The sequence below is a fragment of the Brachyistius frenatus genome, unplaced genomic scaffold, assembly GCF_029030835.1.
Source record: "Brachyistius frenatus isolate BFR_SWC_R1_liver_20210118 unplaced genomic scaffold, ASM2903083v1 Contig_11, whole genome shotgun sequence".
Taxonomy (NCBI): Eukaryota; Metazoa; Chordata; class Actinopteri; family Embiotocidae; genus Brachyistius; species Brachyistius frenatus.
In genome coordinates, this window is record NW_027210610.1 from 4,664,667 (window position 1) to 4,691,589 (window position 26,923).

The following is a 26,923-nucleotide window of genomic DNA, read 5'->3' on the forward strand; positions in this document are numbered from 1 at the left end:
TATCATGCCATATTTTTGTAATATTTCTCAATACATCTGAAAGATTTTTAGGATTAGATGTGTTTGCAACTGTTGAGCGTCTAATAAGAAATGGAGACGAAGGATAATGAATAGAGAGAAAGGGGGGTGAAGGGGTGGTATCAAGGGACGGAGTGAGGATAATCAAGATAGCCTTAGTTTTGAATAATAATGATTACAAACCAAGTTATTACCATCTCGCTCTCTGACACAGATAGATTGAGAAATTAAAGCCACACAAATGTTCAATTCATACTCCTCAAAATGCACAAATTACACACCAGCACATACAAGACGAATTGTTAAACTCACTGTGGTATGTTTTCTGTTTATTTTTACTTATTTATTACAAGATTAAGAAGTGGAGATGAAAGAGCCATACACCGGGACAATTCCAATATAAAAACAACTCTCTCCTTCTGTGTTTTCAAATCACAATACCAAGAAAGGAAACAATAGCTTTGGCTGTGAAACATGGTTATGGTATTTCTGAGAGGATTATTGGGCATTTTTAAAGGAGACTTGTTACATTTTTAAAGGAGACTGCAGAAAAAACAAAACAAAACAAAATAATGTTCATTTTTGAGCAGGCATGTTTCTGATCTGTGTCCTAACAACAAGCTGGGTTTGTTGCTTCTAACCATAACCATGATCTTTTTCGAACCTGAGAGGGTTGTTTTAGTGGCCTAAACTTAAAGAAATCTTAACCATTTAAGTGTCATTTGAATAATTTTTTTTGTAAAAGTTATTCGTACAATTTTGTCAAAGCTTTCTTGTCCCACAAGTGAAAAGGCATCTGATCAGAAAGGTGCCACTTTTTTTTTTTTTTATTGTTTGCTTGAGTAGTAGCTTTTGGAAGACATGTTGAACTGACTGATTTACATATGTATATAACACAAGAGAATACAATTAATAAACCATGCTAGATTCAAAAACTTGATTTCTCTTTTGATTTTGGACCTAAAAATGTCTGAACTTTATTTATAAAATGTTTTATTCCATTAAACCCCCTGCTATATTATAGTACTTGACATAAAATGTCTATTATGCTCCCTTTCTTTTTTTTCCCCTTCCACCATTGTAAAGTTAAGTTTAGCAAAGTAATTTCCACCAACACCTGGTTTGGTACACAGAACTTTGTTTAAAGCATAATGGGAAACCATGAAACTGTTGGACTTAGATCTGTAGTCATTGACACTTGTTGTGGCTGCAGGTTACAAAGCGTAAAATGAAGTAAAATTATGTTTTAGAGAAACGTACACACGCATGCACACAAACGTTCAACCCAGGCAATACTCATATATTATATATATATATTTATATTCAGTGAAATAAAGGTGTCAAACTCAATATAGGGAATCCGTAATGTCATATGATAAATTCAACAGAAAGAGTGGACGTCTGAGTTTTTTGGTATTCGTTATATTTAACAGTCTAAAATAGGATTTTAAAACAAATGTCTGTGCAAGTGTGTGTGGTTGAGATTGTGAGCTTGTATGCTTGTCAGTCTGGGAAGATAGAAAGATGGTATCAAGGCTCTCAAAGACATGCATATATGCTGGACAAAGGATTTTTCCACAGGTGATGTTAGATGAAAAAAAAAAAATCTTTTCTTCTCTTTCCGTTTTCTTCCATCCTTTTATACAGACATAGAAACTTGCAATATCGCCTTCCATTGTATTCCTTTGCATATGTTTTATGTATTGTACTTGAGCATTGCTCCACTCAAGTTCAGGCTGTTTGAGAGGTACTAAGCCATTTGACCCTCCGCTGACAATCGCGACAAGACTGTAACGTGAATGGTTAGAAGAGGGCCATCAAAGGCCATCAAATAAAATATACCAAGACACTTGCTGACAGAATACATAGAAGCGCAAATCCATCGTAGAGATAGAAAGTGAGCTGTAATGACCAGAGAGAGTGATTGACACGGAGTGACATACAAGCAGTGGTCACATGTGAACCAGTACAACAGAAAGGAGAGAGGTGGAAGAGAGATTTGGGATTAGTCAGAGAAAGAACAGTGCCAGAAGGTACACAACATGTACTTTTGATTAGTCCAACAGCGCCATGTAGAAATAAGAAACAGAAAAAATAATTAGTTACATGCCCAGGCAAATGTAATAACATCACCAATATTTTCTCCCTTTTCTCCCTGAATATTTGATCCAAAATGGTCCAAAAGTAACAGTTCGAAAACCTGATTTAAAAATGTGTGATCGCGTAAGAGCAAGACACCTATTTGATTAGAAAACCGTTATTTCAACCATCATGTCTCCCCAAGAACCTACAATTGTAGGGGCATGCCAACTGAAAATTGAAACCTTCCAGTGCTGAAAAATTACCACAGCAGGAGAAGAAGTAACTTACAGAAGTCAAGCCTCCCTGTAAAGGTTATTACTGTGGGCAGTTATGACCCCACGCTCAACAGTCTCCTAATGAAAATCCTGCAGGCAATTAGAAACCTTCTGGAAAAGGAAAGAACGAGGCAGCAGGAAGATAAAGTGAGCAAAGTAGAAACAGCAGGAGATTTGTCCCAATTTGTCATTTTAAGCTGGTGTTTGTGCAGTAGAAGTCAGAGCTCAGGCTGCTGACCGTATTTCAAGCAGAAGTCCTCTTATTAGATATCTGACTTTCTGTACTAGATTTGATTGGCCCTGCCAAGATAACATAAAAGCACTTGAATCAGTCTTTAGATGATATGTACAACCAAATTATCCCTCCAAAATGTTGACATATAAATGGGATCATTTACAAAAGAAAGTCCATAGAACAAGCTACCGTAACAACAATCATAATGTTGATTCATAACTTAATAACTTCAGCTGTTCGCCTCCTAATAACCCTAATGGTCGGGTTCTCCTGATAAAGTAGCTGACAACCATGTTTAGACTATTTATTATTGGGTAACCCTATTATCCTGCAGACAAAACAGCTATTCAGGTATGTAAGGAAGTACTCGCCGTACAGTGTGAACACGTCTTGCCCTATTTGTTATTGAGCAGTGTGTCAACAGTGTGGTCGGAGCAGCTATAAATGCTTTTTATCTTTGGACATGGTTGATTGACACGTTGTATGGACTGACTAAATTAGTAGCTCCTAACTGTTTTTGGAATTAAATAAATTCTGGTGTTTGATATTCATTTTGATGAGGGTTACAATGCCTGGCTAGTTGCCTGAACAATCAAGGAACCTGATGTAGGAAATCTAGATACATTTGTGTGTCTGTGTTAAGGCTGTCTTGCATTTTGAACAGATCTACAATCTGATTTCCCATATATCGTGTCTCAAATTTTTTTGATCAAACTGTAATTAGATGTTTTCATATTTTCATAAAGTGCCCCCAATGAACTCATCACTGCTCCATGTACTAAATACTGAACTTGTTACCTCTCAATGCTCAAAGACATCACTATTGGTTCCAATGCATTTTCAAATGTACCCATTTTAATTATCCCTCTGGCTTCAAACAACAATCTTCATATTCTCTCAGACATTCTCAACAACCTTTTTTTGTTCCCAAAACTAACAAAGCAATCGGCTTTAAAAGCTACTTCAGGCTACAACAATCTTCCTGTTAACATGAACAGTGAATTCATTACTCCTCTTTTAGAATGGGTTACTATATCCTCACTTAAAACACCATGGTGCTCCTTCTAATGGTAATATTTCCCTCCCCTTCAATATTACTAGGCAATTTGTGTAATTATATTACTATTATTACCATTATTATTAATACATTATATCTGCATTCTATGGATGTTGTGGGTTTACAGTAAGGATGGGTGTGTGGGTCTGTAAATGAGAGCCTTCATGTACATATATTGTATGTGATTGTTGTATTGCCCTGCATGTTTTAAGTTGGACCCCCCTCAAGGGGCTATCCATTAATAAACTTGATTTATTATAGTGATATTTCACATATTTTGGCTCCTGTAGTTTTGACTGAGGCCATGCTGTGAAATAAGTAAAACTGAACTTCACTGCGAAACAGACCACACTCAGCATGTACTCAGGCACGGCCTCCCACACACTGTAAAGTATGTCATACAGCAGATCAAACATCACTGTCATGTGGAATAAAAAAAGCCTCTGCGAGTTGTTTTGCCAGAGCCCCACAGAACCAAAGCAATGCTCAGCACAGAAGAGATTGTGGTTTGTTGTGGACAGACGCGCACAAGAGGAAGAAATGTATTAGCAGAAGTGACAGAAGCAGGATTGCAGCGGAGAAAGGGAGAAATAAAAAGGAGCAAAGTGAGGAGAGACAAAAAGAATAATGACAGGAGCGGGAAGATGATGCATCATAGAGGAACAGGAGCTGAAAGAGACAGGCTAAAAAGTGAAACATAATGAGTGAGACAAACGAATGACAGTGGCTATGAGAGAAAGACCCACAAAGAGGAGGGTATCATTGCCAACATCTATCACTATCCTCATTATTTTGTCTGTCCTTGCACACTGTGGAAACTCTGTGAACACAGCTCTGTTAATCCTTTGCACTACATTCAGTCTCAATATGTGCTGCTGGTGTGTGTGCGTGTGTGTGTGTGTGTGTGTGTGTGTGTGTGTGTGTGTGTGTGTGTGTGTGTGTGTGTGTGTGTGTGTGTGTGTGTGTGTGTGTGTGTGTGTGTGTGTGTGTGTGTGTGTGTGTGCTTGGTTGTGTGTGTTTATTTTATAGTTAAGACCACAGAGCTGCGCACAGGGTTCATGTTAAAGTTATGATGATATTGCAGTTAGACTAAGCCTCCGGTGAATGAATGAAAGTCCATACAGCGTCCTCGTAAGTATAGTCGTACAAGTGTGTGTATCTGAGAGTGTTTCTGTTGTTATCAGTATCAGCCCAGCTTGTTGTTGTCAGGAGGGCAATGATTAGGCAGCGCAGGAGGGGGTGCGTTGGCTTGATAATGAGCTGTGCGTGCGTGTGCCCGTGCTTTAATCTTTGCCTAAACATGTGTACGTATGTGTGTTTTTGTTTCGGGGAATCCTTTCACCTTTGCTCCTTTTACCCCTGTCATAAGCCTTTGCGGAAAAAGGGGTGATGAAAAAAAAAATGGAAAAAAAAAATAGCTAGTAGTAGCTGAGGTCTGCTGGGGTGTTGATTGGAGGCAGCAGCCTGAGGGAAAGAGGGAGATGGGGAAGGAAAAAAATACAAGAGGAGAAATGTAGATCGGCATGAATGAGGTGAGGATAAGTGGGAAACCGAGATTTTAGGAGGGAAGAGGTGGAAAAAGAGGAAAGGTGCTGCATGAGAGGGAGCAAGACACTTCAGCGAGAGGAGAGTCCAACTTTATTGATGGATTGTATCTCTGCTGCTGCTGCTGCAGCAGCTAAATTAAGTAACTCCAATTTTAGACTTCTTGATTTTGCCTTCTGGGTAACAAAGTAAATGCCTGAAGAAACACGGCTTCTGGGAAATTACACTTTAAAAAGTGCATGGTTGTGAATAAGAACAATGGTTTTCTTTTCCTTAATCACTGAATATTAGTGCCAGTATCTTTTCAATACAGTATGAAGAATAATGTTTGCATGTGGCACAGGATAAATCTTAACCCTCTACTGTTCAGCATTGCCCTCGGACAACGGGAAGTTTTCTTAAGCCCCATGTGCACCACATGTTTCTTTAAATGATTGCAACCAATCAGAATAGTCCAAAAGGTATTAAAGAATGTTCCAATGAGGTGTAGGAGTCACTATCAAGCGTCATTTGAAGGCGGGACATCCTTTGCTGACACAAGGTCGCAGGAGCACACAGTGTGAGAAGTAGGTAACATTCACGGCTTTTTTAAATTGGCATGAAAATCAAATAAAAATATATATTTGTGTGTATAAAAGTGTAAAAAAGGATTTTGTCAGGTTTTATGACATTTTATTCATGCTCAGAAATCCAGGTTTTCCTTTCGTTGCCCAGGGCAATGTTGTGCGATAAGGGTACTTTTTAACAATAAAAATGAATACATTCTTATTCACTCCTAATGGTCTCGCCTTTATTGAACTGCAGTTATTCTTGTTGTGTTTTCGTCAGCTTTGGAAACTTACTTTTTACATGTTTTTATAGACAGTTCCTGGGTGCACAGGAACACCATAAGTAATGTGCAAATAAGTGCAATGTCAATCTCTGTTTCACAGCAGAGAAGAACTGCTTTTTTAAGTTTCACATGGATGGAAATCTCATTTCAATGAAGTACATTATATGACATGATCCGCTCTGTGATACAAACACATGTCTGTATGTTTCAAGTGTGTTTACTTCTTTTGTTTTATGATATACTGTCAGTTTGTAAAGATTTTGTGAGTTTGTTTTGCCCTCTGAGCATTATTTTATAATCTATAAATTAATCAATTTCTCTGTGATTTGGTAGCATCATTGCAGAACGTTGCCCTTAAGCAACAAAATATTGTTTTAGATGAGGGGTGGAGGTCCCACAAATTAAAAAATATTTTCATTGATAAAATGTCCCAGAAATTAAGTGGAATCATTTTTATCATGTGCCATCAAAATGTGTGCAGTAGAGTGTTAGCCTGCCGTTTGGCTCTATGATTTCAGGATTTCAGCTGAGGATCATTATTGATGCTTTCTCTTTTCACTCATTTCCTGAAAACTTTTCACCTAATATACAATGTTTGATAGACATTCATCAAAATGTCAGCCTGTACTAAATAACAGCAGTCTGGGGCTGTATTAGGGACACAATAGGCCTTTTTTGTTTTTACAGAGGACATTTTGACACATCACACTGGGAAGGTGTGAATTACAATAAATGATGGCTGAATTTGATTTAAATCCTTCAGTTTCAGGGATTTGGCTTTGTGCATGATGGCTCAGTGTCAACGCGCACTATAACAGTTGAATAGAGCAGAGCTATCATGAATTTCATTAGTAACACTTATGCTTTCTTTGTACATAGCAGGTCAAAATGTCTGCTTTGAAAAAAAAAATTATAAATAATAAATTAAACATCCTGAAGTTGTATTTCCTCAAACGTTTCTTCCTCATTTAAATCTATATCCACTCGATACGCTTCAGATTCATTATCTATTTGCTTAGAGGAGAGTTTGGATAGAGCAGGTGGTTTATGAAGCAATTGACGGGGCTGGAAGTTACCATCTACACAAACACACGCTGCACACAAGCACACACTCGCCCTCTCTCTCTCTCCTCACAACAGTCCCATTTATCACGTTGTGATGACTTGATAGCTTAGCCAGTTGGTAGCCCGTGTTATAATGTTTAGCCAGCTGTGACGGTTGGCCTAATGACGGGACTGGGTTTACTTAATGGGGCAAAATCAGCTGGAAATTTGAGACTTGCCAGGCTCAAATAAAATCTGTCAGGGTTGTAAGCAGGGGAAACTGCCTACCACACACAAGGAGAGGCAGGTGGACAAAAACAAGACCATGCGTGGGTTCTCTTTGAAAGCAAATTGATGGTTTAATTTCCCCGCTTGGCTCAGGCCACTAATAGGGTGTCAAACAACCTGTTCCAAATGTGCTGTATCAGACCAAGTGTCATCCAAACACAATGTACTAAGCAGACTTAAAACAACCTTGCAGGCAGTTTGGTATGTTTTAACCGATTAAGTCACATATGGTTTATATTAGCCTTCTAATGAGGTGGATTAATCAACTACAAATTTGTTGATAAAAATACTTTTTGATAAAAAATACTTTTTGATCAACAGAAAAATAATTTAAAATAAGTATTTTTAAAAATCAATCTTTTTTTCTTGACATTTTTTGCCTTCAGCTTCTCAAATGTGACCTCTGTCACATGACCGTAATCACATGACCTCTGTTACATGACCTTAATCACACGACCTTTATTAAATGACCACCTTTTTTGACCGTGGTTAATGGTGCCTGTAATTTTCATGCCTAGTTGAGGCAAAACCAGGCGGCAGCCAACTGTGACATCAGCCGTTTGTTTGTGAACTGCCCTTCTAAAGCCTCGACTTTGGAATTTTGGCCATCGCCATCTTGCTATTTTTGAGGCCTAATACCGAACTGATGTTGGGATTATTTTTAGATGGACTGCCAGAAAACAAAAAAAAGATTGATTTTAGCGAACGACACCGTGATGACCTTTCGGAAAAAAAAAAAATCTATCGATTTTATATATTATGACAGAAGTTAAATGGTAGTCTACGGAGCCGAAGCCTTTTTGGAGCTAACGCCTAGCGGCCGTCGGTGGTATTGCACTTTATGGCACTTGTTCGTCGGCCTCACTTTTTAGACCCAGTAGCCACGTCAACTTTTATGGGCAGTGGATGGGCAAACGTGACACTGACACAGTATCCTCCAGTGGACTGACAGGTGTGTTACACGTTCTATCACCAGCATCCTGCAAGTGACTTTAGGCTGTTTAATGTATTCTGTCTGAAATTTCACTCCAGGAGACAACAAACATGAGTGTTGTCAAATTTGTTTATTATCTGCCATAAAATGGTTGTTGTTCAGCAGCCAACTCTCACTTTATCTCTAAACACAGTTTTCCAGATCAACCTCCTACCTGATTGCGCTACCCTCTGGCTTTTTAAAAAGTGAACGGTGCTTACACACACTATCTGTTGGTGGAAACGCCTGCAACAACCCTGTCGGCATGAAGGAAGAAAATAATCTTGGATGTGTTTTACAGATTCAACTCACAGTTCTATTTAACTTGCCAAATTGCAGTTGCCCTGTGAGAGGAACTGGGCCCAAAGTCTACGGATACATATTTAATTTTCTTATCTGTTGATATTGATTGACTGATCCATTTCCAGGTTTCTACCAGTGAGCGAGGAGGCTTCTGTTGGAACCCTGGTGGGAAACATCGTGGCAGCTGCTGTCAATCAAACTATTGTGTACTCCATCATTGAAGGCAATGAGGGAGGTAAGTATACTCAGAGCTGTTTATACACAATTTTCCTACTGTGGCTTGACTTTTGCCATTTGTTAAAGCTTTTAACTTAACCCTCTCAGCAGTTAGTAGTTCAGGGCATGCCATACTATTTTCTCTGTACACTGTAAAACTGCCCTCTCACTAGCCTTCTGCTTTATAGCATAACAACTAAAATACTGCTCTCTGTCTTTATCGCTCCTCTACAGGTGTGTTTGCATTAAATGAAACAACAGGAGTGATTTCCACAGCCAAGTTCCTGGACTATGAGGCCAATTCCAGCTACGTTCTGAAGGTAGAAGCGGATTCCATGCGATTGGTGTCCTCAAACCTCCGAGCGCCTTCAAAGAGTAAGAGTGCGACTGTGTATATGTGTCTCGAAGATTAAAGGAGTTACTTTCCACATTGGATTGCGTCACTGGAGATCTCACAGATTTCCCTCTAATTATACACACACACGGGGAGTGAAACAGTGCATTACCCACAGCGCGATATTGTTGAGATACAGTTTCTTTCTTTTGCACACCTGTATCAGTCAGTCACTCACACTCTTTGTCTCTACTCTACTTTTACCTTGTACAAGTTCTCCCAGCTCTCCTTCTCGTCTGTAGAGTTACATGTCTCAGAAGACACGTTATATTGGGCCTCGGCTGTTGTCGTTGCCTTCCGAGCAGCCTTCTCCTCTCCCTCAGCTGTCTATCAAATCTTGTACGCTGCACCAGCTTGTTGCCTCCCCCGTTGCTGTTTTTAAAAAAAAAAAATGCTCGTCTTTCTTCTTCTATGTGTGTCTCACTGGTTATCAAAGGGTTGGCACATTCACAATTATATAACTGTCCAGAAATTAATTCTCAAATGTCAAACATGTTTGCAATGATCAAAGTTGGCCAAATAAGCTAGTGAGCAATTTGGAAGATTGAAGATCATATCTGTGAAAGCTATAACTTTTTCCAGTCTTGGTTCTTAGTGATCTGTGCAGTTCAAGTTAGTGTTAACTCTGCTGCAAGCTTTCATTTTCCTTAAATTGCATGTGAAAGGAAGTATTGACCAAACAATTTTTTTCCTGGTCTTAATTGAAATTTTAAATGAAGTGAAAATGGCTCTAATTAGTCTCAAACTCTTTCTCCTGTATCTCTCTTTTTTCCTTCCTCGTCTCTCTGCCTTTTTTCTGTTTCTCACTGCTAGTCATTCTCTTTTCTCTTACTTCCTTTTAAAACATATCTGCATTCTTCCTAATTGATACTCATCTCCCTGGGTTTCTCCTTTCTTCTTTAATTATAGTGTTTACCACATGCTGTTCTCATTTCATTTGAGCTATTTGAATTTAAGAATTCTGCTGAGATTAACACTGCAAATCATTGTAGTCATTAGCAAACCTCCTTCAGTTCTTTTCGGTACGCATTTTAATCAGGCAACAAATCAATAGGATTCTAACAACATGTTAATCTCGTTTTGTAATTGAAGTGAAGGTTTGGACCGTAAACAAGGCATCTCAGTATTGTTTCTTGAGGATGGCTCTTGTAGATAAGCAGATTAATGTTTGCCTCTGCTTGTTTGTTTGACATTTTTTCTTTTCACGTTCCGGTACTGTTTTTTTTTTGTTTTTTTTGTCCTTTTGTTTTCAATGTGATTTTTTTTTTTCCTTGTGTCATTCTCGGAGTTTAACTTGAACAGTTTATAATCCTGGGATTTGTTCTTTCTCCCTCACACAATACAGCCTTTTACAGAGTTTGGTTGATATATTGTGTTGCAGTTTTACGTGGGTGTGATTCAGAATTCCCTGTTTGTGGCCAGATAAGACTGAATGTGAATCATTCCATGTTGCATCACTGAATACAAATGATGGAGGCTCAATAGCAAAATGTTTTGTCTCATAATGAATACGTTGCATGGTTAAATTACAGTCAGGCCAAAAATATTTTTAGAACAGCCAGGATGTCTGCAATGTTGTGAGGTTTCTTGATATCTCAAAATGTTAACAGATTGCTCAGATCAGGGTCACCACTACATTCAGCAGTTCCTCATATTTCTCACAGTTCACTTTCAGACTGTGAACTTAAAATTTGAAGCGAAGCCAACAGTCCTTCAGTGATAATTCACTCTACTGCGCTAACTTTTGATGTAAATCTTTGAAGGCCTTGAAAACTTTGTGTATTTATCAGCTTCTTACTACGATGGTGGATCAGTAAATTCCGAGACTGCTCCTGTTGCACTTGAACGATGCGCAGAGCACGATGCACAGAGCAGAAAGATGCTATAACCTTTGTGAGTAAGTACTCCAAAGTTTCGCCACGATGAAAATCAGCACCTGAGTTACTCATGCTTTTCTGAGCAGTGGTCCGGGTGCATCTGGCAATGTTTTACAGAAAGTTGAGCAAAGAGCGCATATCAAAGTTTGTGACAAATTGTTAAGGAACAGAAAGAAGCAACAAGGTGCCAAATCCAGTGAGTAAGGGTGGTGGGGAGCGCAGTTGTGTTGTTGTGGGTGAAAGATTTGTGTGTTTCCAATATGTTATGAGGGGGCGCAACGTCATGTTGTAGAACCCGAGTGCCATCATGCCAAAATGATGTTTTTTCTTAGATGCCTCAGAACATCACATTATAACTCAGTGTTGACAGTCTCCTCCTGGGGGATGAAATTACTGTGCACAAATCCACTAATGTCAAAGACAACCCACCTGGTTGCGTCCCTGACCTGATGCACTGTTTTTGGTTTTGGACACTGTTTTTACTTGTTGAGCCGCCACATAGCACATACTTCTGGATGCCACGTACTTCAGTCCTCCTGAGATTTTAGAAACATTAGAATCAAAATGTAACCACAGTTGTGCTGTTTATGAAATTTGATCGAGCTACACATACAGAGTCCCGATGAAACAGATGAGTTTCAGTGTTTAAGTTTCAGTGTTTCCATTTAAATCTTTATTTGCTTCCTCAAAATGCTGCTGATTGCCTCAAAGAAAAGAGGTTGCAACTCTCTCTATATTTTGCACGAGAGGAGACAGTTGTAGACAGGCCAACCTGCATCACCAGATGGAAAGCACCAGCAGTGTTTATACCTGGGGTGGAGGCAAGTCAATATCATTTCATCCAGGCAAAGATAGTAAGAGCTGCTGCAGTTACACTTGTGCCATCTGGAGCCCATGCAGTTGTTGCAGGTGATACAGATGTCTGTAGCTGGCATGTTCATGTATCTGCAGTTCTAAACAGTTGCTGTATTTCTTGCCATTATGTGACACAGGGACTAGTACTGTGGGTCTAAGACCACTGGAGCTGTAGCTCTGCTGTGGGTTGATGCCTTCTGATCTCGGTTATGGCTGCCTTAACATCGGCGACTGTGTTTGTCCTCATCAATTTTATAGTTTGCACTTTGTCCCCATTGCTTCTTCCTTTAGTTTAAAACACACACTGTGTTTCTCCTTAGAGAATTGGAAAATAAATTATGTGCAACTCATAAAGCAGCTCTATTCAGCCTGTTAATCAGCAAATACTGCACCCATTCTGTCATGACAAAAAGTGTTACATAATGTCTTTGTGTGTGTGTGTGTGTGTGTGTGTGTGTGTGTGTGTGTGTGTGTGTGTGTGTGTGTGTGTGTGTGTGTGTGTGTGTGTGTGTGTGTGTGTGTGTGTGTGTGTGTGTGTGTGTGTGTGTGTGCGTGTGTGTGTGTGTGATGTAGCTAACACAGCTAGGGTGGTGATCGATGTCCAGGACGAGAACGACCACCCACCAGTTTTCACTAAATCTCTTTACATTGGAGGAGTCGCAGAAGATGCCAAAACTTTCACCTCAATCCTGCAAGTACAGGTACGAACACAGACAGACGTACAAACCCACCCACATAAACAGCTCAACTCATTATATAAGGATTGTGCATAGAAAATAACAGGAAAACCTCATAATTTAATAGTCAATGCTGTTTTCCTTCTGGCTACTCTACTGTATGTCTGAGTGTGTGTCACAAAGGTGAAATTCAACTGTATTCCACTTTCTTTTTTTTTCCATTTCTATTTTTTAGGCTTATTTAAAAATATCTGTTAGTGTGAGGCTCAAAATATTCGGACTGGGTCACAAAAGCTTGTGAAGGTGCCTATCAGGGTTTTTCTGCTTTTTTTTCCCCCCGTTGTTTATATGAAAAAGAGAAAATGTTCAGTTCGGTAAACCATAAGATTAACTGATAAGAATATTCCGTTTTTTTATTCTGTTGATTGTTCCCCCTTCTTTTTACCTAACTGGAAAGAATTTCATATCATTGTAAACAACGTGAGCGACTCTCGTATTATTAAAATGTCTTTCAGGACACAAAATGGGTCACAGAGTCTATCTCTTTCAGCCTGTATCTCAGAAATAGCAATATGTTTTAATGAGCCTGGGTGCCACGAGAGACTCAGGCAGGGTCTGTGGCAGAAAAGTATGCGCTTTAATATTTTATTACAGTTTTTAGGATCGTTCTTAGATATTCCTGCTTCATTAGATCATACACAGTGAGAGTGACAGGAAAGATGAGAGAAGAAGGGAGAGCATGCAACAGAGTCGTATTTAAATTTACAGTTTCACTAGGGTAGAGAAATGTGTTTTTCTCTCTCAAGAAGGTAGTATCTCAAGTTGTTGTTTCCTAACTGCAAACACCTACGTGTGTGGGTTGGCATATGTATCCTGTGTATATTCAGACTGTATCTGTCTGTAACTGTTCTAAAGTAACCTGCTCGTCATCTGACCCATTTAAAGAAAGAGCTAATAGCCTGCTACAAGGCTTGATCACCACAGGGAGTGGCAATAGATCTGGAGGTTAAAGGAGGTTAAAGAAAGAGAGAGGCTTGATGGTTAAATAAAGCTTACTGGTATCCTGCTGAGAGACCAACTGACTGGACAGACGAAGGCAGGAAAGACATGCATGATTCATGGCTGAATGAATAGATGAGCGAAGGGGGATGACTAGAAAGATGGACAGGGAGGCTGCCGGAACATAACATCAAGATGAAAGAGTGAGTGAGACAAAAGATGGAGAGAAAGTATAAGAATTGTGCATTTTCAATCTCAGGGGTTGCGCTCAAGTATAACTAATTCCATCACATCTGTGTGAAGCACGCACGTTGTCTTAATGAGTTTTGGTGTGGGTTTACAGGGCTATGTTTCTTTTTTTAAATCTATGTGTATTGCTTCATCCTGGGCTGTCATGCCTTGAGAGTGTACGCATTCAAGTGTGCAGAAATTCTTCCGTCTCTGCCCCGGAGCACTCCGTAATACAAATATTGATTAGATTGCAGATGAGTCTCATATTAGCACACCAACTCATTACTGTACTGCCAAAGTCTCTTTTAATTTTTTGAATTCATTTGTGTCACATTTTGTTTTTCCAAGATGCTTCTGTCCCTTTCCCCACCAAAACCGACGCAAATATATAAATATATAAATTGACTTTCTTCAGCTATTCCCCCTCTTTTTTAAATTACTATCTTCTCTTTAAACTGCTGTTTTGGCCAACATAGCTTCAAAGCAGAGGGCTACATTGGTGAGGCTGTGCTGCTGGGGTTGATATACTATTCAGAAAGTCCAGTTTTAATGATGCGTCGATGTTTTGACATTACAAAACACCAAACAGCAGTAGAATTTATCAGGGCGACAATCCAATCCAATCTATCTGGAATGAGGACTAGTATGAATTTAATCAGGCCTTGCTCACCGAGTGAGGTAGTTAACGCTCAGAGTGCTCGCTTTTATTTTGACTTTCACATTGTTGATTTCTTGTAAGAAGGAGCTTTTAAGACGCTGAAATGTTTACAGCACTTGCCAACTTTGCTGACGTGTCAGTGTATTAATTTGTGAAGATATCTTGTCCTTGTTTTCGCAGATGTTCTTAGAGCTCTTTCAGTATGAACATTTAGTTTTTCAACTCTGAGAACCTCCTTAGTTTACTTTATTATATGCCTCATGGGATGATAGTATGCATATTTAAAAATCAGTTTGTTCTTTGTTGCATATTAAAGAAAAGACAGTACAGTGCACAGAGTACAGTGTTCTTGGTCACATTTCCACTGTAAACATAGCAGCTACAAATCTGCTTGGATTTAGGACACGTACTTTAAGGGGCTTATTCAGCTCTGCACTCCAAACTTGTGCTGTTGCGATTTAAACATGTGGTTGTTACTAGTGCATGTATAGTGCTGAAAGATAATTCAGCCATGAACCTCTGCAAGTAAGAGCACACAAAAAAGATCTACACCTCTATTCTTTCCTCAGTCCTCCCTGCCCTTCTTATTATCTCATATTTCTCCTTATTACCTTTTATTTCTTCTCTTTTTCTTGCTTCCATTTCCTTATTCTCTGGTCAGAAGAAAAACGCTTCTTTTTTCGGGTTACTTTCTATCACAGTGCTACCTTTGATGTGGTGGGTGTCTCAGAGCTGAATATCTAGTCTGTACTACCAGCCCTTCCTGCAAAGACCTGCAATAAATCAATGTCTGTCTGAGTGCATGTCTCTGTCTGGAAGTGAATGTGAGGTTTGCATGTGTGTGTGTGTGTGGGGGGGGGTGTGTGTGTGTGTGTGTGGTGTGTGTGTGTGTGTGTGTGTGAGAGAGAGAGAATAAGGGAAATACTTGATAGTTAGCCAGAAGGACAAAATAGATTAACAGAGCTGCACACAGCTCAAAGCACCACTTTTACCCCCTACTGCTGACTCAGAGTACTACATCTACTATATCGGTAAAACACTCCTGAACGTTTTAGAGCTGCCTTCCTCACAAGCATAAAAAGAAGCAACGATAACATGCGACCTGTTGATGAATTATAATTCAAAGATAGACACTATCAGTCCTGACTTCGTCAATGTACATGACCGTGCCTCGTATTGGTCAGCTGCTCAATTACCTGAATCAAATGATGATGATGATGATGATGATGATGATGATGATGATAAGGAGGTGGAGAGTCCAATACATAGTTGTAATAATTGCAGCTTATGGAATTTATTGTTTACATATATGATGAGGATGATGACATGTGATTATGATGACGCTATAGGTGGTGTAATGATGATAATATTAATAATAACACCATCTAATGACTCTCATTTTGTTCATTTTCCAGGCTCAGGACAAAGACACTGGTAACTTCAGTTCTATGATATACCGGCTGATCATTCCCCCTCCTTCTGGTAAAGACACTAAAGACAGCAAAGACGGCTTCGTCATCCAACCGTACAGCGGTGTGGTGAAGACTGCTATCATGTACCGCAACATGAGGAGGTCATACTTTAAGTTTGAGGTGGTTGCTACGGACAACTACGGTCGCGGACATAGCAGCAAGGCAGAGATAGTGGTGTGTATATTATATACATCGATGGCAGGTTCATAATCACCTCTTAAAAGGAGGTTTTCCATGTTTAACCTAAAACAAACTGGATGACATGATGTAACATCATTGCAATGAGATTAAAATGTCTCCCAGTATTTCAATTGGCAGATAACAGTTAACAGTGTTAACAGTTTCAGTTTGTCACTGGCAAACATTGAAGCATAGTTGGATGGGAAATGTTATCTCTGCGATCTTTATTTCCCATGGGTGTAGGTACTGTTTTCTAAGATTCAGAGCCAAGCGTGCTATTTGTAGCTCAATTAAAATGTTCCAAACTAGTTTTATTTTATGTTTTTTTTTTTGTATTGTGTAGGTGTCGGTCGTGAACCAGCTGGACATGCAGGTGGTTGTGTTGAATGTCCCTCCAACTTATGTGGAGAAAAACAAAGACAAGCTGCTTGGGTAACAAACATCTATACTGTATAATGTATCCATCATTCGACCTAATGACTCTCCTTTTGAAGTTTGATGATGCTTTCATCCCGACTAAGCAGCTTGGGTTCAACATTATGTACTTTCAACCCAGCACATAGCTCTTGATAGGCACTTTGCCTGTTAAACTGCTTGCATAATATACATTACAAGACTTTGATAGACAGACAATTACTCAGCAGCCTGCTGTACTTACATTAAGAGACTTTGAAACGTGTTATTTCATAGAACAGCAGGGTGATATAAGTGAAGAACACATTTAGCTGTCCATACATACTGTATATATCACTGGTTTGCACAAGCCAGTGATAGTTCACAAAAAGTTTCTTTTGTAGACACACATTATGTTAACTGTAATACAGTAATAAAATTGAGACTTAATTTGATGTCATTTTAGTTTGAACATGTATATCAGTCAGTATATTGGTTTTGCTGTGGTGTGTCTCCACAGGGAGGACTTTAGTTGTAATTGCCAAATGGGGAAATCAACAAGAGTTGATAAAGAGCACAAACAGTCTTGTATTTAAAAAAAAAAAAAAAAAAACAGTGCTCTTATCATAATGAAGTGTCCCAGTAAGAATAGAAGTGAGAACCCTCAGTGGGAACAGGCATCAGACCACCACTGATAGCTGGACCACTGTTACAGAACAAACAATTGCCTATTGTCAGAGTTTATCTTATTTGGGGATTTTTTTTTTTTCTTCTCTTTTGCCAACAATACATTTTTGGGGTGTTCTAAGATTTGAAGACATTCAGGATTTAGTCCAGAAAAGTGTAAGGACATATTTGTCTGCTGATGCTTTTACACAAAATTTCCACAATTTTGATCTTTGTTGCCAGTTATTGTTACCTACACGACCAGCTGGCTCCTTTGTAATCCTCATCCACCTTCTCTCTCTTAAAACTAGCCCACACCATTCAAAATATGACTTGCTATGCTCAAAGCATTTGAGGATTGAGCCCTGAAAAAATTATCTTATCAACACCACAGTGGCTGCTAAAATGCAAGATACTCTGACTTTGCTCCGGTGCAGCTCAGCTTTACTGAGGAATCGGCTTCAATGGTTTAAATTCATCTCTCCACAGTCTGGAAAAACATATTTTCATTCATTTGAAGAAAACCAAGCAACATTTTAATACAAAACACAAAATGTATTATTTATCATATGATATTATATATTTCTGCCATATACACACTAACCTGTGGGCCTTTCTGCAGCACACTGTGCTGCAGCTCAGTAAGGTCACTGCTTTGTTTTGCCTCAAACGTAATTTGATAATGAAGCTTTAAAATACTTTAAAGTATCTTTTTTTCCGTCTTCCTTGACACACACACACACACATGCACACCCAGACACACATGCACATACCTGAGTGAGAGCATTCCTGCTGTGAGCACGCGTTTCTCAGGGGACAGAAATCAATACTGCACAGCAGAAGTCCGCCTAGCAGGCAGGATGAAAAAAAAAAAAAAGTTTTACGTGGTTGTGTGTTTGTTTGGTACGATGGACATTTGTCTGTCCATGTACAGTATGTAAGTACAGTCTTGTGTCCAAGGAGGTTTTCTTTCTGTACATGAATGTGTGTGTGTGTGCGTGCGTGCGTGCGTGTGTGCGTGTGTGTGTGTGCGTGCGCACGCGTGCTTATCATGCTGGTAATTCTGAAGGAGTTACAATAGTGTGATGCTGTGTAATCAATATCCAATATTTTCCCTCCTCAGCATTTTGGAACGCTACGTCCAGGAGCAAGTACCGGGAGCAAAGGTTGTTGTGGAAACCAACGGGCCCCATCGCCATGGTGATGGAATGGAGCAGGAAGACTACACCAAGTCGGACCTCATGATTTATGCCATCGACCCACTGACAAATAGAGCTGTATCAAGACAGGAGCTTTACAAGTAAGAACTTTACCAACAAATCCACAACAAGTAAAATGCTTTATATTGCAAAATGGGATTTGACTTAATCTACATTATATGTTTTTGTGTGCCAGATGATGGATATGTAAATTTCCCAGTTGGGATGAATGAAGTATCTATTGATCTCTGTCATTACTTTGCTGTTAAGTAATTATGAAATTAATTGATGTCAGTTAGTTGTTTCAGGAGCTGCCACTCAAACAGGTTTTCAGATATTTTGTTGAAATAAATTTAGCTCTTTCTGGCAGTCTTTTCTTTTTCTAGGATCGCAACACAAACAAATCGGAAATTATGAAACAATGTGCAGGTATAACAACAGAAGTGGGTGAGGGTTTGTTTATGGGATTTTAGTTTGAAGCTGGTTGACTTGGTGACCAATTTGCTGCCTGTTGTGCATCAACAGCTCCCACAGGATTCTGACCCTCACCACCACACTGAGACTTGATCTTGCCATCACTTGCACCAACTAATAGAACTTAAGGTGGTCTCAGTCACACTGTGTTTCTCCTCCCCAGGTTTCTCGATGGTAAACTATTGGACATCAATAAAGAGTTCCAGCCTTTTCTCCCTCCCGGTGGTCGAATTCTTGAAATCCGAACCCCCGAGGTGGTGACTAGTGTAAAGAAAGCTTTGCAGACTGTAGGCTACACAGAGGGGGCGCTGTTGGCTCTGGCAGTTATCATCATCATCTGCTGTGTGCCCGCCATATTGATTGTCATTATCACCTACAGACAGTAAGTATGGTTTATGTGTGGTTTTGGAATAAGGCACGCACTTTAACCAGGAACAAATTAGACTAAATGATACAATTGGGGCCTACCGTCCCTTTAATGGGCTTAAAGTATAAGACTTGTGACATTCTACTTCATTCTTTTTGCCAACTAATGCCACGAGTAGACCAAAACTAACCTTACCACACGAGCCGTTATTAACCGAGTAGCCAAAGCTATTAAAATATAGCTTCTAAATTGGTGCAGTATACCTCCATAGTAGTGCAAAAATGATTTAAAACATGACGTGACGTTTCTGTTCGGTACTTTTGGTGAGGTTTCCAGCCACTGACATACAGTAACTGTGCTTGAGCTGACAACATCTACCTCAGCATCATTTTGGTCCGACCAAAATATAACAAATACATTTTGATCCTCAGAAGTAGTCAGTGCAGAGAGGAAGATTTGACTTCCAAAAGAAATTACAACAAACATAACAAGCCATGTAAAAAAACCAAAAAACAACAATGAATTACTTTGAAGAGTACATAGACAGTCAGTCATGGCTGACATCTTTTAGCACTATTTATCATCACCTGAGCCAGACATTCCCCCAGATGATTCAACATGGCAGCCTGCCCCACAGTGCTGATTCTAATAGTTTGTTTAGTTAACCACAGTGAAAGGCTATTAATTTCCTTCGTCTCCCAAACACACACAAACATCTACACACACACACGCACACACAAACACACACACACACACACACACACACACACACACACACACACACACACACACACACACACACACACACACACACACACACACACACACACACACACACACACACACACACACACACACACACACACACACACTTAAACTGGATCAGTGCATTTTAGAAAAGGCTTCTCATCCTTCCGAGAGAAAAGAGACAAATAACAGACAGAGGAGAGGACATTTAAAGAAAGAAAAAACATAACTGTGATCATTAGCTTGATAATTACTTGTATCTGTAGCTAAATGACTTTAATGAAGAGCAATTGTCCAACTTTGCTGACAAATTACAATAAGTAAAAACAAAAGAGGCACTGTTTGATTTATGGTTGAAATAATCACTAATCTTTCTCTGTCTCTCATCTGCTGCGTCTGTCGCCACCAGATTCAAAGAGTGAGTACTGCTTTTATATTCCCAAGATGAAATATTAATGTCATGGTTGTCTTAAACACCTTTCACTGTGATTAATCCGTTGACTTTCATTGTATAGCATAATGAATGAGATCACAGAGGGCTGTGAAATGGAGAGGGCCGTACACAATCAAACGAATGAATCCTGAAGAATATGGGATGTAACTGTCCGGGACAGATGCTTTTGTTACTGTGTGTGTGCATGTGTATGTGTGAGTATGCACCGTTAAGGGCACTCAATTCAGTGAAGTCAGGGGTTTTGCTGCTCAAACCTGCAATGATCAGCTACCTACATTGTCTGATGTTAGCTAACGTGCTCTATATCACATCACAGTACGTTCTCTACTTGTGTTACCATTACAGAAAGTTTGAGCATTTAACACTTTAACATTTTCTGTGATTTTGGGACTTAAGTAAGCATGACATCATTTTAACATGGTGTACCTCAACAGGACATAAATGTTTGTTGTTCCCAGTTTGTGATCCCATCCCGCAAGCGCTGCCGGGCATTTTATAATGATGATGAAAGCAACTGAGTCAAAGGGAAATTCAGTGTGCCATTATCTGGCCACAATGGATGCTGGTCATATATATTACATTGTCTTCCTTCAATATAAAGCCACGCAGAGAGGCACATTGAACAATCTATCTATGAATCACAATTTATATGAAATGTTTCAAGTCAAGAAACAAACTTTCAGATTATCACTAAGTGGACAAGAGTCTACAGCCATGCTAGAGGCTCTTTGAGGCTGGGGGCAGCGCGATTGGTTTGGTGGGTCACTGGTTACAACATGTGTTGGATACACTTAAGCGATCACCAGCACCATTACAGTTCATCCTGAGAGGAACAGGAATGTTTGTGCTAAATTTCAGTCCATCAAATAGTTGTTGAGACATTTTACTAAAAGCCAAAAATGTCAACGTCATTGTGGAGGTAGAGAAAAGGCCAGAGGTCAGCAAATTCAGTGGGCTCCATACCCTTTGGGATTATGAATGTCTGTCAAGTAGTTGATGTCATTTCATTCATATTTCAGTCTAAATTAAAGTGGTGAACCAACACACATCGGCTTTTTGCTTCCACTTTTATGGATATGAACTATACTAAACTAAAGCAGAATGTACATTTTACAGTATGAAAATATCCATATTCTATGTTGCATATAAAATATGCACAAATAAGTAGTATACAGAATCTGAAACCTGAAGCTTTTTTTGAATAAAGTACAAAGGGGCTGATTGTGAGCGTTAAACTACTTTCAATGGTTGGCTTTCTCCAACTTTAGATAACTAACTCTGGGTTTCCTCTCTTTTGCGTCCAGGCGCCAAGCTGAGTGTGCCAAAACAGCCCGTATTCAGATGGCACTGCCAACAGGCAAACCTGGGGGAGGTACTGCCAACAACCTGTATGAAGAGCTGGGTGACAACGCCATGTAAGTGAAGTGTGAAAGTGGAATTTACATTGATGAGCCAAAGCGTATTAGCTCCTGTTTCGACGGCTGCTGAACTTCAGACTTTGGCAGTGTGACACAGTGTGTCAGTCCATAACATTACATCAGCCTACGTTTGAACGATAAAAGATGATCCTGTAAATATACTTCTATCTTTGATTTCCGACTAAAAACCTTATTCACAGAGTAAAGGTTAGGCACAACTCCTCTATTTTTCTAATTGTCGTGTTGGAATTCCAACTGTTACATAGTACTAACATTAGTTAACAATAAAGACATGAACATTTTAGGAAAATCCATCGTCAATCATCATCGTGTTCTAAATCCATATTTCAAATAAAAAATACAATTAAAATAAGGCACAAACATGCATTACGAGCAACCATGAAACAAAACCTTTGATCTAAATCTGCTTAAGGATGCACTCGTGCTGAAAAAACAAAACAAAGTGATTACCACGTGAAGATGCTTGTTGAAGAAACCAAACTGCAGCAGTGCAGACACAATGATCATTAATTACTACAGCCTAATTACACAAACAAGGTGTGCTCCTTTCAAGTCAACACAACAGCCTCAGTGGGGAAAGTGAACTATTTGTGTTCTTCAGGTCACTGATCAACACATATCCACATCAGACTTGTTCAACAACCATATTTAAAGGCTTGCCAACAAAGACTTGCAATCAAACTAATTGGTCAAACCACAGAGCCAGTTTCATGTCACACTGATAAATGCTAAGACGGCCGTGCTCACACAAAATAGCAGCATGTATCAGCCTGTCGTGACTGATCATCCATTACTATATATTTTTTTTAAAGTAAATTATACAAGCACAAATTCATAAATCATATCTGAAACACACACCCTTTTAGGGACATAAAACTCATTGATTCATCATACATGAGTTGCTTTGTTGAACTTTCCCAAATCACTCCTAAGATGGTAGCCTTTATAAGGATTTATACGCTGAGTTAAAATATCCTCAGACTTTAGTGAATGGGGTCTTGCCATCTTTTTTTGTAGTCTAGAGGCATTTCCCTTTTCCTTCATTTTACATTTTGCAGGGGCCAAAGAAGCTGACATCATGTAGAGATGCTACAATCTTGGACTAATCAAGCAGAGCCTTCTTAAACCCACATCAACCTTAACACCAAGCAAAGCTCTGATTTTTGGAATGCATTAACAGTCGCAGATAAATCCTGCAATTTTATTCTCACAAAGTTCAGTGGCATTTAGCTCAATCCTTTTCAGTTCCCCTGTTGTAATGCATACCAATGTCCTCGCTATATGAAAGATAAAAAAATGAAGGTCACCAATCTGCCCACAGAACAGATTTCATTTTGGCTGTCAAGTTCATGTCAAAATTTTCATCGAATGGTGGCTTTCAATAACACCGTCATCACTGTAATCACAAATAAAACATTTATTCGAGACACATTTATTGAAATGTCAAGCTCACAGCGAAGTCCTCCAAAGTTATCCTCTGAGAATGACCTCTTTCTTCATCAGCCCTTGCAGCAGATTGTTCTTGTGAATGTTTGCTTCGCGAGTAATTTGTTTTCAAAATTTTAGCGTTGCTAATCATAAAGCCACGGACCATTGACAGTAGATTGAGGCGTTACAAATAAGCTTTTCAGTTAAATTACTTCTACTTTTTATTAATTCTGTCCTTCGTCCCAAATCCTATCTGTGCTGAGGGGCTTTATTGCCCATTTACTCCACACTGCCTCAAAATGTTACTTCATTTTTGTGCAATTTAGTCATCTTCTCTTCACCTCTTATACTCTAGCGCTCCTGCAAACTGCTTAATCTCTCCTCCTGCCAGTTTCTACTGGTTTGATACATGTTGATGTGGTTAAACAAGAGTTTAATAGGGAATGTGTGTAGAGACACTATATTAACTTTTATCTATAAGTTTTTACATCCATACACACACACACACACACACACACACACACACACACACACACACACACACACACACACACACACACACACACACTCAAGGCAATACACAGATAGTTCATTTTCAATTCCTTACTGGAGCGTTAAGAAGGAGTTGAGAGGAATTCTTATCAGCATTACATGCCTCACCGGTTTCCTGTCTGTCCTTGATATGCCTCCCCACTCCCATTAACATGAGAGCAATTCATATGCAAGATGGTAGGAACTATCTCCGAGTGACGACAAGGGATTTCCAACTGTGTGTGTGTGTGTGTGTGTGTGTGTGTGTGTGTGTGTGTGTGTGTGTGTGTATGTCAATGTGCGCGTGTGTGTGTGTGTGTACGTGGATGTGAAATGACTAAAGCCCGAGCGATCCTCTGAAAAATGTGTGCGGAAATGAACTTGGATATGAGATAATTGAAATAAACTCAGCCCATAATTTATAAAGACCACCCTGGGCGATAATTAATTCTATTGATAAACCGCAGCGCATGTTTAATTGTGATGGGATGGTTTTCTATGTGTGTGTGCGTGTTTGCAAAGGAGGCAATTTGAGATTTCTTGTGTAATTTCTTGTGTGTGTGTGTGTGTGTGTGTGTGTGTGTGTGTGTGTGTGTGTGTGTGTGTGTGTGTGTGTGTGTGTGTGTGTGTGTGTGTGTGTACAGTATGTATTCTGTAGCACTGGAATCTTGTCGGGACCAAATAATCCCTAAAGACTATAAAACCCGGCAAAGTGCAAAAGTTTGACCATTCATAATTAAGGTCCATTATCAAAGTGCTCAGTAGACCGATTTTCAAGGCTTTTTTTTATTTGTTTAATTACTTTTGGTTGGTGTCTTGACAGGCTTAGGTTTTAATGTCTGTTTTCAATTACCTGTGAAAAAGTGCTCTGTAACGTATTATTAGCAGCACATTAATTGAATTCTTTTTTTTATTTTTTTTTTTTAAATGTTTCATGAAAATTCACATTATTTTGAACTACAGCACATGTTATTGTCATCTCTTGTGCTGGGTAAATAACCAGATCTGTATAATATATCCCCACTTATTTTATTTTTTAAGCTGGTCTCTGTTAAAATGTGGTTTTGTTCAGACATCTTTGCTTGAATAATGTTTTTCCCCTCGAATGTTTGCTGGAGCTTTTTTGGTCTTCATGATTCTCCTCTCTATTATTCCAAATTATATAGAAAAACTAAAATTGTAATTTTAAGATAACCTGATAATATCAACAGTGCACATGTTCATAATATTTACTTCGAAAACAACAAAAGGAAGTGGAAAATAGCAACTAAATGTTTTAACTTTACTCTTCACGTCACTTTTCATACATCTTTTGAGATGAGGCGAGATTTGAAAATGGGAAAGTTAGCAAAACATTTGGGATGTCACATATTATGTAAGTTTAATAAGTAGCATCAATAGTTTACGCGTAGTCATTAGTTGTACTTACAATCTGTTAAATTGTCCAAACAAGCTCACAACACCTGGTTTGTTTGCTGCATAAAATTGCCTCAGTTTGGTGTATAGTTAGATGACGAACTAATTTAGCTAGTCAAATACAACCATTCTAACTTGTCTGAACCGCGTATCAAGAAATTTAGCAAACATATTAACCCTGTCTGTAAGTTATGCAATTAACAACCTTTATAAGCTATTGCTTCGTCTAAAAGAAATGCTTTGGCTTCGATTTATCACCTCTTTTTGTTTTTTCTTTATACAAAATGTGGTGTCTTGCTGCGAGTGGGTTGGTTTTGGTGGTGATAATTGTCCGCTTTGCAAAAGCTTCAGCTATTGTTGACTTTACTGTTCCATTCATTCTGACAAGAGGACAGAATATGCTTCTTTTTCTTCATCTCATGTTTGTCTGAGGGCAGACTGGATCGCCTCTTGAGGTACTAAGCGGGATTACAAGACAGGACAGTCCAGGGCTCTCTGGTTCGCATGCTGAGTTGTGTAGATGTCTCTGCGACACAATGCGTAGCTATCTTTGACAAAATGTCAACACTGCTATTTCTTCACATTGTTTTTTAATAATAGATAGGTTAGATACTTTATTTATCCCAAATTCAAAATTTGAGGTATTTTTTTATTTTTTTTTTTTTTTACATAAAATGATCAATTTGAGGTATTTTGAGTGTTTTTAACTAAAATTATTACACATTTTGTCTTTAAAGATTTTTACAAAACCAATGATTGCTGAACATTTCATGTTTTTCATAACTAACATACAGATTTGTGAGACAAAGCACAGACAATTTTATAATGCCTCATAGTAACAATACAGGTATAAATTGTAAATAAGGAAGCCTGTTGTACATTACATTACATTACATTACATTACATTACATTACATTTCATTTAGCTGACGCTTTTATCCAAAGCGACTTACAATAAGTTGTAATCCCAGACAGGCACCAAAGAGTATATAGTGCATATCCTATATTATCTATTTCCAACTACCACATATTTTTAAAGGTACTTACCCCTTTTGGATGGCAGAAGATGTGAAAAGGCATCAGTTGAGTGTAAATGCCTATCATAAAAGTGACACAGAGCAATGAAGCGAGACTGCACACTGTGCTCAACCGGCAACCTGGCTACTTCGGGAATGTAGAAGATGCTTTTTAAAGTTTTTCTCTGCTTCTTAACTCCAATGTGTTACCATGTGCTGCAGACCTTTTATATTATAGGAGCACTTCTCTTTCACAACTTTGACCACTCTGACATCATCCTTTGTTATCATTTCATCATTCTGCTTTTCCTGTCCTCTTCTGTTCTCTTATTCTCATTCGTCCACCTTTATCCGGGGCTGACAGACAAAAGTGAGTAGGATGTTGAAAACTGCTTCCCATCTGTGAGTTTCTTGCTCTAGTTTTGTGTTTGCGTCCGTGGTCGTTAGTGATTTGCTGTTGTTTCATGTGTAGGGTAAGTTGGTATATCTGAGAGCAAATTTGTTTTTGCTGAAGGTAGATTGTGCTTCTGGCAAATCAGTGATGAATTCTAAATTTGTTTGTGTGGTTGCCTGTGCATAGAAG

The 26,923-nt window shown here is 38.9% G+C and overlaps 1 protein-coding gene across 1 annotated transcript in view; it reads left to right on the forward strand.

The window, feature by feature from the left end:
* The window catches only part of LOC138617045 (protocadherin-15-like), a 171,894-nt gene that overhangs the window by 121,253 nt on the left and 23,718 nt on the right, over positions 1-26,923 (forward strand). Inside the window, exons 27-35 of the mRNA XM_069691698.1 lie at positions 8,778-8,887; positions 9,103-9,243; positions 12,568-12,695; positions 15,975-16,205; positions 16,555-16,643; positions 18,394-18,570; positions 19,107-19,325; positions 20,467-20,475; positions 21,816-21,926. Coding sequence (XP_069547799.1) covers positions 8,778-8,887; positions 9,103-9,243; positions 12,568-12,695; positions 15,975-16,205; positions 16,555-16,643; positions 18,394-18,570; positions 19,107-19,325; positions 20,467-20,475; positions 21,816-21,926 — 1,215 coding nt within the window. The remainder of the gene's footprint in view (positions 1-8,777; positions 8,888-9,102; positions 9,244-12,567; positions 12,696-15,974; positions 16,206-16,554; positions 16,644-18,393; positions 18,571-19,106; positions 19,326-20,466; positions 20,476-21,815; positions 21,927-26,923) is intronic.